Source organism: Lineus longissimus, chromosome 2 (genome assembly GCF_910592395.1).
Source record: "Lineus longissimus chromosome 2, tnLinLong1.2, whole genome shotgun sequence".
NCBI classification, from domain to species: domain Eukaryota; kingdom Metazoa; phylum Nemertea; class Pilidiophora; order Heteronemertea; family Lineidae; genus Lineus; species Lineus longissimus.
In genome coordinates this window covers 1,592,578-1,608,872 of record NC_088309.1, presented here as the reverse complement: position 1 = coordinate 1,608,872, position 16,295 = coordinate 1,592,578, and the positions used below count along the sequence as shown (strand labels likewise).

The window sequence follows — 16,295 nt, the reverse complement described above, 5'->3', positions numbered from 1 at the left end:
TACACCTAGACAGGAGATCTTAACGAATATTTTGTTATGTTCGCCTGATCTAGAATTTTTTTAATTAAATTCCATCTACAAGTAGCACCAGTCAGATGGGTTGTGCCTGACCTTTTCTATCAAGACGATGCGAGATGGCCACATCACACACACTGCCTGCATCCCCGCTTGTTTCTGGGTAAATATTTGTACAGCAAACTAAATCAGACGAATTCCTTCTACATGCAATAACCTATCATTTTTCAAGATCCTTTTTTATTACTTCTTTATTGTGTACACTAGTGCAGCCATCATGATAAAATACTGTAAACCAACAAATATCTGCGTCTTTTTATTATTACTACGAAGATTTCTGAAAATATAAAATTTTCACTATTTTTAGTTTGGCGGATTACAAAGTTTCTTTCCTTTTCACGGTTAAAAATAATTTTTTCGCGAGATTCATTTTTTGCAAATCGATGTTATTTGCGAAAGTGAAACGCCCGCGAGATTTTGACAGTGCATCTCGATTAGATGCAATGCAACACTCAGGCTCTTCACGTACTGCTTTGATGGTTATGCCGATATGTATTCAGGTTGGTCAACATTTTACACGGTAAAGGACATTTAAGGACCATAGCATCCTTGCCAGAATCGATTCTTCTGGCGCGGTATGATATACTGTTACAAGGGGCAGTCTCAGAATCCGCTTTGTCGTTTTGATCAGTGGGCTTAACCAGAAAACATTGAAAGAACTATCAAAATGCCATGGTTGTCTGGTGACCCTGTTACCTGAATTGAACTTGGTTCAGTCAACGTCTTATTTTTAGGAAGAATTCAAAGTGATGACGATAGTAAAATATCGTTCACTACCTACAAGTATTACTTTTAATGCTCATAAATGTATACCATTGTATAAGAGGATTGACCGAAATATTCACTTGTCGGCGACTTCGTTCTCAAACGAAATCATCAGTATAAGACCCTATTCAAGCGATTTCTCAATACTGTACATGTACATTCCTTGTGTGCTCACGATTGGCACTGGAAACCACTATGAAACATATAAGACGTACTGTGAAAACAACTTGAAGATATATGAAGCTGTACATTCGTCGAATTCGATTTATTATTTATTCGCCTTCTCCACCTAGCGCAGTTCTACAGTTGTTGTTCCACACATCCAGGCTAAGCCACTTAAAGTGTTATGGTTTGGATGAAGATAGAATATCAAGAATGGAAATACTTCGTATCATATCTGGACGCTTTGTTTAAGAGGCTTAATTTAAAGCCCTATCAGTATGTCAAGAACAGTGCAAATAAGGATTGATATTGTATTGGCGAACGTTTCGATGGCAGGCACGACACCGGCGAATGTCACTGCAAGTATCAACGAACACTGGTCAATACCGTTGTTCGACAAGTTTATTGCCAATCTCGCTTGTACAAATATTCCATACGAAGTGTCTACGATGATGTTCCTCTGTATGACAGCTGTATTATTTGGGGCAAGAGTGCTTATGTGGGAATGTTTGGTCTTGGGTTGCTATTCTCTAAAACGTAGGCTATACGATGGGATTGTCCAGCTGGGATTGATACATGTGTTACATTGTATGATGGTGTCGGTGTTATTGCGTTTCTGGAATACTTATCGGCGGGTTTCATTAACCATCAGATATTTCAGAGGTTATATTGAAATCTTATCCAAACAAGACGTGAGGTCGTAATAGTTCAAACACTGGAATTAGTTGGCTATAACTATAAAACATCTATACTTTTAAGTATAGATGCATCTGTACATCTGTACTTTTAAGTATAGATATTAACAATTGCCTTCTCTTTTTGCACTTGTTTTTTACTAAGATTTTAAAGTTGATAGACCACCGGGGGAACACCATCGTCAAGTAAAGAATAACATGTTTTGGTTATCAACGATATTGGTCGATACTGAGACCTTTTGAATTTAATTTACTGATTCTAATTTTAGATAACTGTAATATAGATAAGTGTCGGGATTCTCACTATAAATGAAAATCAAGAACTGGCATGTGTAAATTTTTTTACCATTGCGAGAAATGTGTTCAAGTTTGTTTGTTAGTAAAAGAATGTTCAGATCACAATGGTATACTTGTAAAGAAAAACTGTTACAACTGCCGAGTCAGTAACTTACATCACAACTAATCCAATGTCTGTGAAAACCGCGCAGTTTCCTGCATTCGCCGGCAGTTTCCTGTGCAGTGGAAACCAACTTTCGCTGAGCGCGGTTAGAACCAGGGACCACTGACCTCTTGACTGTCGAGAGTCCGATTCACTGTCGTATCGGTGCACTTTGATGGTAAGTAGTGAAGAAGAACGCAGATATGCCAGACACTTCGCGTCGCATTAGTGTGCCGATCCATTCGGTGGATTAAAACGTCAACTGAGTCGATTATAAAAAGAAGAATTAAGAACTCAACTTCTTCGGGTTTCAGAGATCAAACCTATAAGGAACATGTCTACACACTTCGATCGTAATCGGTACAACGTGAATGTCATCAGTCGAAACAGAAGAATCAATCAGGCGAACACGCTGCACCACGTTTTTGATTAAAACATCTACTTGACATTCAGGTCACGTATACCTCGGCGAAAAGGCGTAAGAGCCGAAATATATCTCATTTTGGTCTCTTGCCAGTTTTAGGAAGACTTTTATTGAGCTGAGTGTTGGTAACTTAGAGGCAATAATGGACAGATCAATCACGTTAAAACCATTTCCTCGTGGTTTTCACAACGGAACCGCTTGTGGGTGGTTCCCCTGTTGCATGGCGTATGATAAGTACACGAAGGAGACAGGCATGCAAGAGTGTCATTTGATTGAGCTCACCATTAAGAATAAATCGCAATCAGAACTAAAAGAGGACATAAGAATTTGCATAAACCTGGTGACCGCGATGTTTTGAAAGTGTATCTTTTACATAAGCACACTCCAACTTATCATCCATATCAACTTTGCCTTTGGCCAAAGGGTATCAGGTGCGACTATAAAGCGCGGTATTTTTTAGATTGCCTGTGGTGATTCTACTGAGACCCACACTTTTTCTAACAGATTGTGATTATTCACATACCCATATCCAAAACATCGATTTATAGTATATACAGACCAAAGTCGCATCGTTGATTTAGTTGAGACAGTTATACAGTGTCACACTGTTTAAAATATGGGAGAAGCCTCATAATTTTCTTCGAACAAACCAACCGAGTCTTATTGAGACCCGGGAGACGGGAGAGACCCGCTAATTTGCCTCATCCTAATAGCACAGGGATCCGCGTACAAGGCTTAACTTTCGGTCGGTTCAATGTCTCATAGATTACAAGGTGAACTGGGAAATAATACGATCTGACAGGCGTTTGTTCATCAGCTCAGCGGTGGAGTTATTTGATGGGAGTTCAGTGATTCAGTGATTCACGTGAGAGACTATACTGCTTCATCAAAACGAAATAGAATTTTGCTTTCTTATTACCATGCCCAGCTGTGGGTGAAGTGACGGTTCGGAGTTCGTAGGCGTTCGCAGCATTCACGACTGCAATATTAGACCTCAAGGTGTTTACTTATGTTTCACCTTCAATATCAAGTGTGTGTCATCTTTGAGTTGGTATAACCATTGAATGCCTGAAACCCTCTTGCCTCTATTTCCGCTCTACGTATATATCCAGCGGGTGTTTTCTATTTTCTCGTCGCCCACTGCCCATATAAGCAGACAACTCTCATAACAGGGTTAATAAACGATACATTGGGGTATAATATAGATTCGTTATCCCGGCCAGTATCAACTGGGGATGTATTTGAATTTGTCATGTGTAGTTGGGGAATTCGTTTAGACAATATACATTCGTGACTAGCCTTATTTGTTTTCTTGTTTGTTTCCAGTCGCCTCCGGACTTCTACAATTGCTACTATTTGTGGACAGTCTTCGCTGTTGTCTCATTCATCCTGGCGAATCAGCGTCTCCTTTCCCGCGGTCACTCTCTTTCCATGGAGATAACAAACTCACTCGCGCAGAAAACAAACAAAGCTTGACGAGAAAGGTTGATGAGCTAGGATCGAGCAAGAATATTCTACCAGTTTTCAGTGCGACAATAATACCAACTGAAGTTACTGGCCAGTTACAAGAATTTCACCCATGTACACGTCGTGTACTTCACATTATTCGGCGCTATGTTTTATGACAACTAAACCCCCGTACTAGTTGAAATCAATTTCGCGGGAAATAAACAGGAAGCGTAACCAGTCATTGGAACATTCAAGCTGACATTGAACGAATGAGATTTTCGCGTCTCATCACAGTAAATGTCCTATCGGAGTTAGAGCTGAGTGCAATAGAAATATAAAGACCTAGCATAGTGCAGTTGGCTGCATCTTAGTGGTCTGTCGTTTGAGCATGTTGAAGGTTGCAGTTGGCAGTCAGGGAAGTATTATGTTTGACCTGAAACGTCACAAAAAACGAAGAAGTGTATTGCTAACACTATTGCAGGCAGCACTTCTGCTTCAAACTGCTGCTTCAGAAAGACATCACCTGATCTTCTGGTTTAGGTCTGGTTGAATTCAGTCACATATTTTGGCGTGTTGTTTCAGCGAAATCTGTGAAGGTCCTTTTTGAAAACGATGCACTCCCATTGGGTGATACCCCTAAAGCTTTGATACCTTGGTGTCTTGCTGGTTGCACCTAATTAAAAGGGCCTCAAACTTGTTGACATTCAACTCAAGACCTCACTCCTGGATTTGACTTAACGCAAATCTTAAGCTGGACTTATGTTACCAACACCTGTTTTGTAATCTCCTTCTCCTTCCGTTCACTGCATAAACGCAACACAGCGAGCAGAAGTGGCTGTGCGCTATGGTTTGAGAGGTTGATATCCTTTTTAGAAAAACTCAAATGATGTGAATAAGAAGGTCAGGTAAAAGTGAGAAAACAACTTCATAAGTAAGGCATCCGATACCGAGAAGTAAGAATTAGGTCACTGCACTCTTGCACGGGACAAAGGTCCTATGTTGTCTGGAGAAAATGTGTAACGTGCCAAGGTTCAAACATACTTTACCCAACCTGACAGTGTACTTATCTTGTGTATACTTGCACCGCCTTCCCATTTCTCGTTGCCCATCCGACCCTGATCTCTGTATCTGTTAAAAGGTCGGTGGCATAAATTACCTTGAGATCTGTGACCCAAGGATGATTAACAAAGGTCCCTGGCTCCATCTTCTCCCAATACTCCATACGCACAGTTTCCGTCGACAGTCGGATCTTTCTTGGTATTGAACATTAGGTTGAGAATGGACCTCCGCTGTTGTTTTGTTCTGCCCACTGCACATGTGTTATTAACGGTGACAGGCATCGATTCTGGCGTCCCCAGTCTGCAAGATCAACTACAGGGTCTCATGTATATTATACCGGTCTTTTGTCGGAGTCAGAGCCCATCATTCAAGCACTGATTCGGAACTCGGGTCCACAGTCGTTAGGACTTGTTGGAATGCATTGTCAGTGTCGCATACATACTAACACGAAGTCAGGGTAAGATATGATCAACGAATGGGAGGAAACGTCTGACTGTGACCGTATACAAATGAGTATTTGATAATGGTGCAGAAAGTACCCTTTAAACATTTTGTTGATGTATTGTGATGCACCATATGAAGTGGGAAGACGCAGCCATTCCATTTCTTAGAATATTGCTTCGACAGCCTTGACTCGTTTGCGCAAGCCATTCGTCAGCGGTAGCCGTCCCGACTATGAGGAAGCGTAATACCATGTGAAGGTTTCATTAGGATTCCAAGGATCAATACTAGATTCTTCTTGTCGTCCTAATGTTTGCTCATATACACTTGGTTATTAATGGACAAACAGTGTAGGTCAATGGAGAAGGTCAGATGGGATATACAGTGTGTCTTCGTGTTAGCATTGTGCACTGTTTACAGTCCTATTTGGCATTTCCTTGTCACAATGTTGATTGCTCCTTTTTCTTGATCAATCACGTAAGGTTCATTCGTTCTGTGATTGAAATTGAATTTGAGATTTTGCTTTGATGTAAGTAGGGTTTCCCATTGAAGAGTCATCGACACTGCTGTGTGAAAAAAGGTCAGAAGCCTGCCTTATTAGGCCAGTCGTTAATCGATCAAAATTAGCTATCATTCTAGTTTTCAGCTTTAAAATATATCTTATGACAATCTAAGATAGTCCGTTGTTGAGGCGAGCGGTCGCCGTATCATCCTCATTGCTCGTAAAATCTAATACCACATAGTGTTCACCCCAACGTCAGGCGTATGCCCTCAGAGCAGTCCAACTGCCACGCCATCACTTCTCAAGACTTTTGACTGCCGTGATTAGCTATGTCAACTGGTGTCCCTGGCGAGAATAGCTCTTACACATGTAGCATTTGACGCTAACGTTCACACAATCAGTTCGTACAGAACCAATTATCATGAAAAGCATGTCGGAAATTACCATCTATTGCAGCGCTCGCCATCAATAGGAATCGCGTTTGGATTAGCCGATCAAAGCTTTGCATCGCTTTCGTGTGGTAATTGAGGCAATTGTTGAGTTTGTTGGATCGTTGAGAGCTGCCGATCAATATCATTAGTACCCATGCCCGCCTCTCACCAGTGTGAAATGTATTTGTCTGTGCCAAACCAATGAGAATTGTTTAACGAGGAACCTGTGGCTGCCTAAGGTCAAAGACAAGTCTAAATCAACGCCACTTCTCAATATTTCGCGCTATTTATTTGGTCATTGGTTGTCTCATCGGCTGCAATCAAAGCGACCCGTAGTGCATTATACACTATTCGCTGCGGTTCATTGTGATGAAGGTGTTTAAGAAGTTCGCCTTTAGGCAGCTTTGTGGGCTTGTGGCATATGCCAAATATGGCGTCCTCGTCGGTCTAGTCCGGTATTCTTCTCTCCACCTATATATTAAACGTGCTGTCGGTGGCAAAAGACCAGCTGCTGCATGGTGGGCTGTTTCATATTGCAGCATTATATGACAAGGTAATAATGAGTAAAAGTGTATTTTAACAGCTGGTGTAATTGTTATGATAAATGGGTAACATGTAATTAAGTGTGAGTATCACCTCATAGGGATATCCATGTGTACAGGGGAAAAACGTCCGGGCGAGGACATTGGACATGTGCTGAGGCTAGGTTTTCACCAAAGGCGATTAAAAAAGACGTTCGCCTATCTATCCCCACTGCACCACGTATGTGAATACCGCGAAAACCATCACGTTAATGCACAATACGAAGCTCACACTATTAGAAAATCGCTGCTTTTGTGTCTCTTTTGTCACTTTATTGCCTAATATCCAGTTATCAATTTGACAAATATTTTGAGTTGTAGTCCAGGATAGTTATATCTAGTTATTAGTTCTATATAATGTATACATGTATAGGAGGCTAAACCAGAATCCCCTGATAGGGAGTCGTTTCCAATGATAAATGACCAATTTTAACAATTCACCCCAAAAAGGGGATGCGTGGCATGTAGCCCCAAACTTCATCATGGCAACACCTTTGCGAGAGGCAGTAAAAAACGTAAATTTCTTTTTATTATAGTGTCACCTTATGAATATATATGAATATATATATGAAAGTGCCAGCCAGCTTTTGGCTTATGATACACTCTTTACTTCTAAACTCCTATCTCTAATGCCAGGCGCCTGGTGAGAAGGCAGTTTGTAACCTATATTTAACTAGTTGGCGGCTAACCAACCGGCCATATCGGAAGGAGGTTACCAGCGGGCCTCGAATCGACCTTCTGTTCACGAGGCGGACGCCTTAATATAACCACTGGGCCATCGAGACAGAGCAATATTTCCAATTCTCCTTTTTCTTGGGTACTTGAAGAGCTTTAACGCCGATGCAAGTTGGAGTTCGTGCAATAGGTAATGTACAACCTACCAGATATCTCTAAAACTAATTCACATACTCTGCGTTTCGGGCATTCGCGCCCCCTATTGGCCACTCGGGCTCTTCCATCAGGACCCCTGGTGGACGTCTCAACGCGAAAATGAGATTCCTCCAGAACAGATCGATTCCTTCCTCGTTTTGCGGCCACGTGATGTACGTCTTCGTGCGCATGAGCATGCGCATGGTCCTTGTCATATTCTCCTCAGCAACCTCCCCCAATCTAATCAAGATAAGCACGTCACGGTTGTCTTCGAACAATTTGTGTTGCGCCAGACTCATCTCCAGCTGACACCATTGAGACTTGGCAAAGTTGTCACTGAGGACGAGGATAGTTTTTCTACTTTCATCAATTGACATGATGATGTTGTCCAAGATATCCTCGCCCACCGTGAAATCCCTGTCGTGGAGACAGATCTGATAGCCAACTTCGTCCTCCAATTTCGGGCGCAGCACTCGCAACACCCATGCAGCATCCTCCCTGTTGTAAGAGACAAACGTGTCGTACTTGAAACTTCGACCTTCATTGAGTGCGTCATAGCCCCGCCATCTCGCTCGAACCAGCATGCAGGCATATCGTATGTAGCCTCGATACTGCACAGAGACTGCTGTTACGACAAGAATCAACAGAACAAGTGGGATGAGAACAGATGGTAAAATGATAGGGAGTAGATTACGACAATCCTTCTCGAAGTTGAATAGCGGAGTGTTTTTGTAGGATGCGGGCGAGAAGCAGAGGGTAACGTCAAGATTTGTCACTGTTGCCAGCCGGCTTGCATTTCTGAGCCAATTCGAAAACGGCATGAGACTGCAGTTGCAAGCAAACGGATTAAACGCCAGATTAACCGTCTTCAGGCCATCAAGCTTCGGTATGAAATGCTGAGGAATCATTTCAATTTTGTTGCTCACCAGTGTCAATGATTTAAGATGTTTAAGATGAAGTATTTCGTGGGGTATCTCTCGTATATCCATTTTCTCAAGACGGAGAGACTTCAAAGATGTCACGTTACGCAGTATATCATTCAGGTGGTTCATCGTGATTCTGCCGGATCCAATATGAAGACTTTGAAGTTCGGTCTTGTTGATAAACAGTCCACGCCAGTTGATGAAATCTGCTCCAGTTGTGCCGAATTTATAAAGTTTGTTTAAACCCGCGATCGGCGATAGCCCAAAGTATTGGAGATCATTCTCTACAAGATCTAGTTCTCTTAGCTGATTCGGCAGCGAGTTCTGCCCGAGTCTTTCCAGTTTATTGGTACCTAAAGACAGTTGCCTGAGGCGAGTCAAATTCCTAAAGGCTCTATCTGGCAAGACAACGATCTTGTTGCGCTTCAGGATCAAAACCTCTAACCTGTACAGGCATCTCGCCTCTTCCTCTTCTACTCTACTAATGTCGTTTCCAAGAAGGTGAAGCTCTACCAGATGTTTGATGTTAAGACATGAATCATTCAACTTAAAGTCTGGAAACTTTGTTAGTTTATTATGGCTCAGATCGAGTGACCTCACATGTATTGCTGCAGTTACAAACGACAAATCCTCAATTGGAATCAAGTTATCTGCGAAATTAAGGTTTAGGGCACCAAGAAAATTACCCAAGGCGAGTTTAGACACACCAGTAATATTGCCTCCTCTAAGAATTAGTTCTTTAACCTTACTCTTGGCCAAACAACTAAAGAAATCGTCACCAATGTAACCAATTTGGTTACCACTGGCATCTATCGTTTCTATAAATCTTGGGTCGAGATCACAGATGATCTTTTTCACTTCTGTTGTAGGAAGATTGTTGTCACTGATATCAATGTCTTTAAGTTGGATTTCCCGAATGAAGCCGAGAGTAGCAGCTCCTGTGATATGGGAACCAGTCACGTCGATTCGTTTCAGATTTTTAACATGTCCAAGAGAACTGAGACTGGTAATGTTAGAAAAATCATTTTGATTCAGGATAAGTACGCGGGAAGATTGAAGACATTCAGCCATCTTTGTGGAAATACGGTTAAGTCCGATAGCGGTGAAGTCAGCGTAAGACAAATGAGATAGATCCATAGAGCAGACAGCCTCAGCAATCTGGTTCGCAGGAATTTTGTTTGACATGCGTTTGAATCTCAAAACTGTGGGCTTCAGGCCTTTAAAAATTCCGTCTTTAAGTTCACAAAGATTAGAATTCTGGATCGTTAGTTTTTTTACATTCCGAACGTTTTTAAAAAGATCTCCGCTTAACGTAGTTCTGCCAATTGTACCTAGCGCGAAGATTTTAATATTTGAACCTCGCTGGAAAAAGTCCCCATTGATATGAACTTGCATGTATGAGTTAACTGTGAATGAGAACACGTGGTTCGGAAACTGGCCAGACTTAGTCAGCGTCATAGTTTTGACTTTTCCCCCAAGCAGTTGAACCGCACTGATCCACCGTGGTATATCAGGTAACGTTGACACGTTATAGCAGGAGAGAGAATTTTTCTGAAAGTCACAGTGGCATCCGACTACCTTAGGACAGTTGCGCCCTGGAGGTGGGTAATGTTTGCCATGTGTGACGCAGATTACCATACCCGAAATTAGAAGTATGCCTTTAACAAGAAAGGCAGGGAAATCCGAAGCCATCCTTTAGGTCCAATTTGACTCGTTTCAGGTGGTGTATTGTGTTGCGTCACGACAGAGTCATATGAATCAAGGCCGATAAACTCCGAATATCTCCATGCACAAGAAGAATGAATAGAATGTTGCTTGTAGTCACGTGACTTGATGCTATTAATACGTTTCCCCCGGCCTGCTACACTCGCTGATGACGGGTTGAAAACACAAATTACGGATCCATTCGCCCATCGTGCTCACGAATGGCCCCCAGTGAACTCCGTGACGATTCCGCGAGGAAAGTTCTGAAAAGAGATGTGGTTATATTTTAACAGGATCAGAGTTGTTATTTGTAAATTAAGAGGTATATAGTGTCTTGTTCAAACACTGATGCACGCACTCACCTCAATTTTTCTTCAACGAGCAACAAATCCCCCGTCACAGAGTTCTGATTTGGCTACCTGTCCGCAGAGATTATAATGGTTGCTGGTTGGTACTGTCTCCTGTTACCGCCTACTAAAGACCAAATAGCGACTACTGCGCGGCAGAGATTGTACGCGGAAGTGCCTATTCATATCATGAGGAATGCAGACCTATAACACTCATCATCTATAGGCATATCAAGTGGGTTTTTTTCAAATTACGGTCATATACTTTCACACTTTATAAATATGTCAATTTTTAATACTCAGCTCTCATCAGATAATGCGGCACTTTTTTCAGAGACACAGGACTTGTTGCACAATACTGAACTCAACTGCATGGCATGGAGGCCTAATATAATCAAAATGCAGTCGGTAAACTACATAATCGTTTACTAGAACATGGTTAAAAGTAGTGAAGTAATTATCACCAAAGAGTTATGTTTTATGGATGTTTATGATAAAGGTATAGCAATTCTCTCTTGAAAACGTTAAATATGGGTGTGAGTTACGCTCCCTGTCACTTATGGTCAGCTGTATGAAGAGCTCGAAACGATTCGTTGGATGTGTAAGCAAACATCACACGAAATTATAATGCACAAATATTTTCTATCTGATATTTCAGCTTTTTTGATCGAACGAATAAAAATCTTCATATCCTCATCGTACATCACTTAAGAAATTAAAAATCTACTGTCTTCTAAAAAGTTCGACAAGAAATTTGGAAAAGTCATGTCTGTACCCACCGTGCTGTACCGTACAAATAAAAATGAATCCAATATAAAAACGCTGATTCTAATAAATGAACTAGTAACTATCCATACTTGCCTTTTTACTCTATGGAAAACACAATCATTTCTTCTCATTAAACCGAAGGAAGAAAATGAGAGTTTGGTTTTTCCTGAAGCACATATTTTAAGTGCTTCGTGACCGGATATTCAGCTTGGATGGTTAATGCTGTTTTTTTGTTTTTAATGAAATTGTCATCCTGCTCCACGTGATTTTGCTTCCTCGTTCATGTTAAACAAATGCAATATTCGTGCACAACAATTACATGTAGGCCTACCCAGGCGTGTTATGGATAACGTAAGGGATCCAGTTTTCCTGAGATTTCAGGGCAGCATTTAGACTATCAGATGTTGTGTACCATGCAAATACCCTGACCAGATTCATCAAAATAAGACAGGAACAGGGACGAACAGAGACCCCTCGTTTCACAGATTCATCAAAATAGTTGCGCCATCTCTCCTTTTCATGACTTGTTCGCGATAACCAAAGGACTATGTCCTTGTCTACGTTTACACGATCTGCTCTAGTTAGGCTAGTTAGATTGATAATATCTCCTCGAATCGCTGACAAACCAACTGATGAATTGTTCCCATGGTATAACAGCCTGCTATGGGGAGTTTGGTTGGGTAGTAGACAAACAATGATCTGCGTATTAAGTGCTAAAAAAGTTGAAGGTTACCACATGCCTCCTCAGTCTGTGTACGTGCCTTGCTATGCTGTTAGTATGCACACTAGGAGGTATGATAGTTTGTGAGTAATTCAAAAAGCGGAATCGCGGTATTCATCAACCGCAAAGTAATGGCCTTGGTAATAGATTCCATTTTTTTAAATTCAAATGTTCTTTCCAACTGTTCCACAAGCCAAGGTTTGTTCGGAGACAAATATCGTTACAGTACTGAAAGATGAAGTCTTTTTACGGGGCCTTCCATATGTAAATCCAAACACGAATCGGCAACTCCTAAACACTTATCGCGAAACCGCTTACACAATACATTTATACAATACATGTATATTCATTTTCCATATTTTTACTTCGCAACCCACTTACAATCTTGTGACCATGAAAAAAAGAACAAAAAGTAATCTATGCGAAATTCATGATGATCATGTATGTTTGAGGGCGACCCAGTTTGGTACAGAATTTCATTCTGCATACATGTATAGCAATATTTATTGTAAGGACGAAACTTGGTTTGCTAGTTCTAAGATCGTTTGGTTCATTAACCTTTCTGCTTAAATGTAGCGTCACCTCCATATCCATATACCGGTAAACTTTCTCTCTTGCTTTACTAATATCGTATAGTCCACTTATCGGGTGCCCATAAAAACGCCCTTGACTTTAAGGGTTAATATTGCTTGTTGTTAAATGAGTTAATGAAAATGGGCACATCCCATCACTGTGATATATATGGATACTGTTAGTGCGTGTTTAAAATGTCATGCCACTTCTGTTCTCTATACCAAAACTAAAAATGCATGTGTTTCCTGAACATGAAACTTTGCAGATCGATCTAGACTCACTTGTGTTGGTGAATTTCGATTAAAGTCACTTGCCAGCACAGATCAGTGTTTGTGGGTTCTGTTTTCGTGTGCTAAAACATGAAGGACAAATCGGCAAAGACCTGAACTTGTCTCACGGAGGATGCCCGCTGTTCTGTACGTCATTGTCTGTCCGTGTTCATTTACAGTTTTTTTCTGTAAGTCGGATTTGAATATTTGATGTGTTCGCGAGCGATGAGCACCTGCTAGACACCTGAGGTACAACCAGTGTCCCCGGACGCCGGTGGTTACTCGGACTCCGACGCACGTACAGCCTTTAATGAACCCTATAAAATCGGAGGGGGAAAATATGACAACTACATTTTATCGATCTCATTTTCAGAAGCTTATCTTACTTTCGACTGCCCTTAGCCTTCTCCACTTTGGTCAATGTTTCAGGTTTTCTGTTAGAGGAAGAATTCGACGAGTACATTGACTATGTTGTCATTTGTTATATACCTGTAGACAAAGGAAATGCACGTACTAATGTAGCTGAGAAATAACCTTGTTGAAGTTGGACGTTTTCCTGGCCGATGGCGCTGACCACCCTAAATAGCAAAGAAGCGGGTCTTTGGACTCTTATTTCCTGTTATATAACAAGTTTACGAGTGTCCACAGTGTTCACTACTACATGTACTGTACAATAGCTGTCACTCGCCTGCTGCCTGGCCTTTCTTGTTTATTGCATTTGTGATAACTGTCTTAGATTGAATTGTGGACTTAAGGCAATCCAGTTATTAGATTGTCGAAAATGTAGTGAAAGGCTGAAGTACTAAACGTCATATTTCCTTAAACCTGATTGCTCTTCCTATGCAACAGTTTGTTCATTGCCACACAGTATCAGAAGGTCCATGTGTTACAATCATACGCTGAAGGTCATCCGTCTTTCGTCGTTTGTACGGAATGCGAAACCTTCTTTATTATTGAACGTGGTCACCACGGACGATGATTGAAAGATCTGGTGAACGATTCGGTAGTTAGAGAGACATATCATTGACAGAATATCAGATTAAAAGCCTTCTCGAATTCCTGAATTTCAAGTAAGGTTAATAAACCGACCCGATGCATTTGTGATGCAAATATTGCCTTGGTAACGATATTCCAAATTCTGAAAGACTTGGTATTCAGGTCCGTTGGTTGCAGTAAGCTCCGAAGCGAAGCAAAAGCAGTTTAATTCTGTGGCATTGGCCTGTTATAGGGATGGTACAAAAAATAACACAAAACACTGTAAGATTACTGTAAATATTTGAAATCAGAGGGTAAGGAGTTGAACAGTCCCACCAAAATGTAAAAACCTCTGACAATATTTTACAAATATGGTGAACTTCTAAATTATCATCTGATACTTAGATCACTCTCACTGACAGCACTGTCAAGATCAGACATCAACATGTGACACTCTTTGTAGGTCTGTTACACGATCCATTCGGACCAATTCCATCCGTCAACAACTGACAGGTGTAAGGTCTGACAATTTAACCCCGATAACAATTAAGAAACGTACTCTATAATGGCTTTGTTGTCAAATATACACTTACAATCGCCACTAAAGAAATAATGGTCACATAAATATAACGAAATGAGCGTCATCATTGACGGTTTCCAGCTACTTCACGACGGGGGAAATTGATTTCATACTATATCGCAACATCTTGAAATATTCAGCCGGAATATACCGATGTATCCTGAGAGAATTTCCAAACATCAATTTCGACAGCAATCTATTTTGTGTGATAAGTCATACTGAGACAGGTCCTGCTATTACGATCTATGGAGCCGCGGGGAGTCCGGGTCTTCAATGACATTCTTATGGATGTAGGGCAGCATACCGTAACATTTTCCATGTTGTGATAATTAAATTTAATGCCAGGTTCTTAATTCAGCCCATGGCTCCCCTTTTCAGCGTGACATCGCTTCGTCATGACCTTTTGCACAAAGAGTGATATCATAATGCATACATTCAATATGTGTTTCATATTTTGAAATACACAGTTAGACATCACAAAGAATATGTGGATTCAATGCGAAAGAGTAGATCCCAACTAACATTGGTCGTATGCCGAATCACAACACTGTACCGATTGCTGCAAAGACGAACACTGCAATAACAACAGTAATGTACTGAACTACTACACAGCCACATGTACGCTACATGTACGCTACAGTCAGCCAGCGATGAAAACCAGAACATACATGTACGGTAAAGGCGAATGGTGTTGTCATTATCCCATTCGTGGTAAAAGGATTGCCTGAAGACGAAGAGGTAACATTTCCTCGAAGTCAGTTTCTTGTTCTTCTTAGAAGAAATAAGAAAGGGGATATCTTCTATTTTTTTCATTTGGCAAACTCTTCTCAGGTATCGGTTGACGATCCAGAGGATGAACTACATGTATATAGCCCATTCATGTATTCTTTGTCAAACTAGATTTTTTGAAAGTTCGTTCAACATTGTCAGTGAAGACATTAGATAGCCGAGGAAATCCTGACACGACCATCGAGCCTCGCTTAAGAATGAGTCATAAGTGCGACTGAATACACAGTAGTTCGAATGAGGCTTTTGTCCGCGACGATGTTAACAAACGATGTACCTCCAGTCAAAAGAGGATAAACCCTTATCCGTTACCAATATTCAAATCAAATAACCTGACTTTAGAGATAAGAAACCAAGACTATTCTCCCCGGTACTGAAAGCCGAATGGCTTTGCTATATCCACGGTGATCGAAGATTACGGAAGTCTTGGTATTGATTCGCTGAGCTCATGTCTTGACCTGGTTGAGTGAGAGTTGTGATAGGCGGTCACGCTCAGTCAATCAGTCAAGGGACTTAGACGGTGTGTTTCACTAGACTGGGATTAACCCTGGTGTAATGACTCTGTGTTCCTTGTCTATAAAGTTAATCGGCTTATTTAAGCAAATAGTTCTAACACTATCTCATGTATTTTGTATTGAGAATGTTATTCGTAAGGTAATCCATACACAGTCTAATGGACTCGTTCAGTTTTTTTCTCACCAAACTGCGTAACTGTGGTCAGTTGTGGCTTTTGTGCATCAATGTTTGACATAAGCC

At 41.0% G+C, this 16,295-nt stretch overlaps 2 protein-coding genes across 2 annotated transcripts in view; one reads left to right on the top strand and one right to left on the bottom strand.

Annotated features, from left to right (window-relative positions):
* Window positions 1-16,295, top strand: part of LOC135500665 (acetylcholine receptor subunit beta-like 1) — a 102,717-nt gene that overhangs the window by 23,667 nt on the left and 62,755 nt on the right. The gene's annotated exons all lie outside the window — the stretch shown is intronic.
* Window positions 7,218-10,047, bottom strand: LOC135483484 (toll-like receptor 13). The gene has a single exon (XM_064764438.1). It carries the CDS (start codon window positions 9,999-10,001, stop codon window positions 7,920-7,922), a length of 2,082 nt encoding a protein of 693 aa, XP_064620508.1. The 5' UTR covers window positions 10,002-10,047; the 3' UTR covers window positions 7,218-7,919.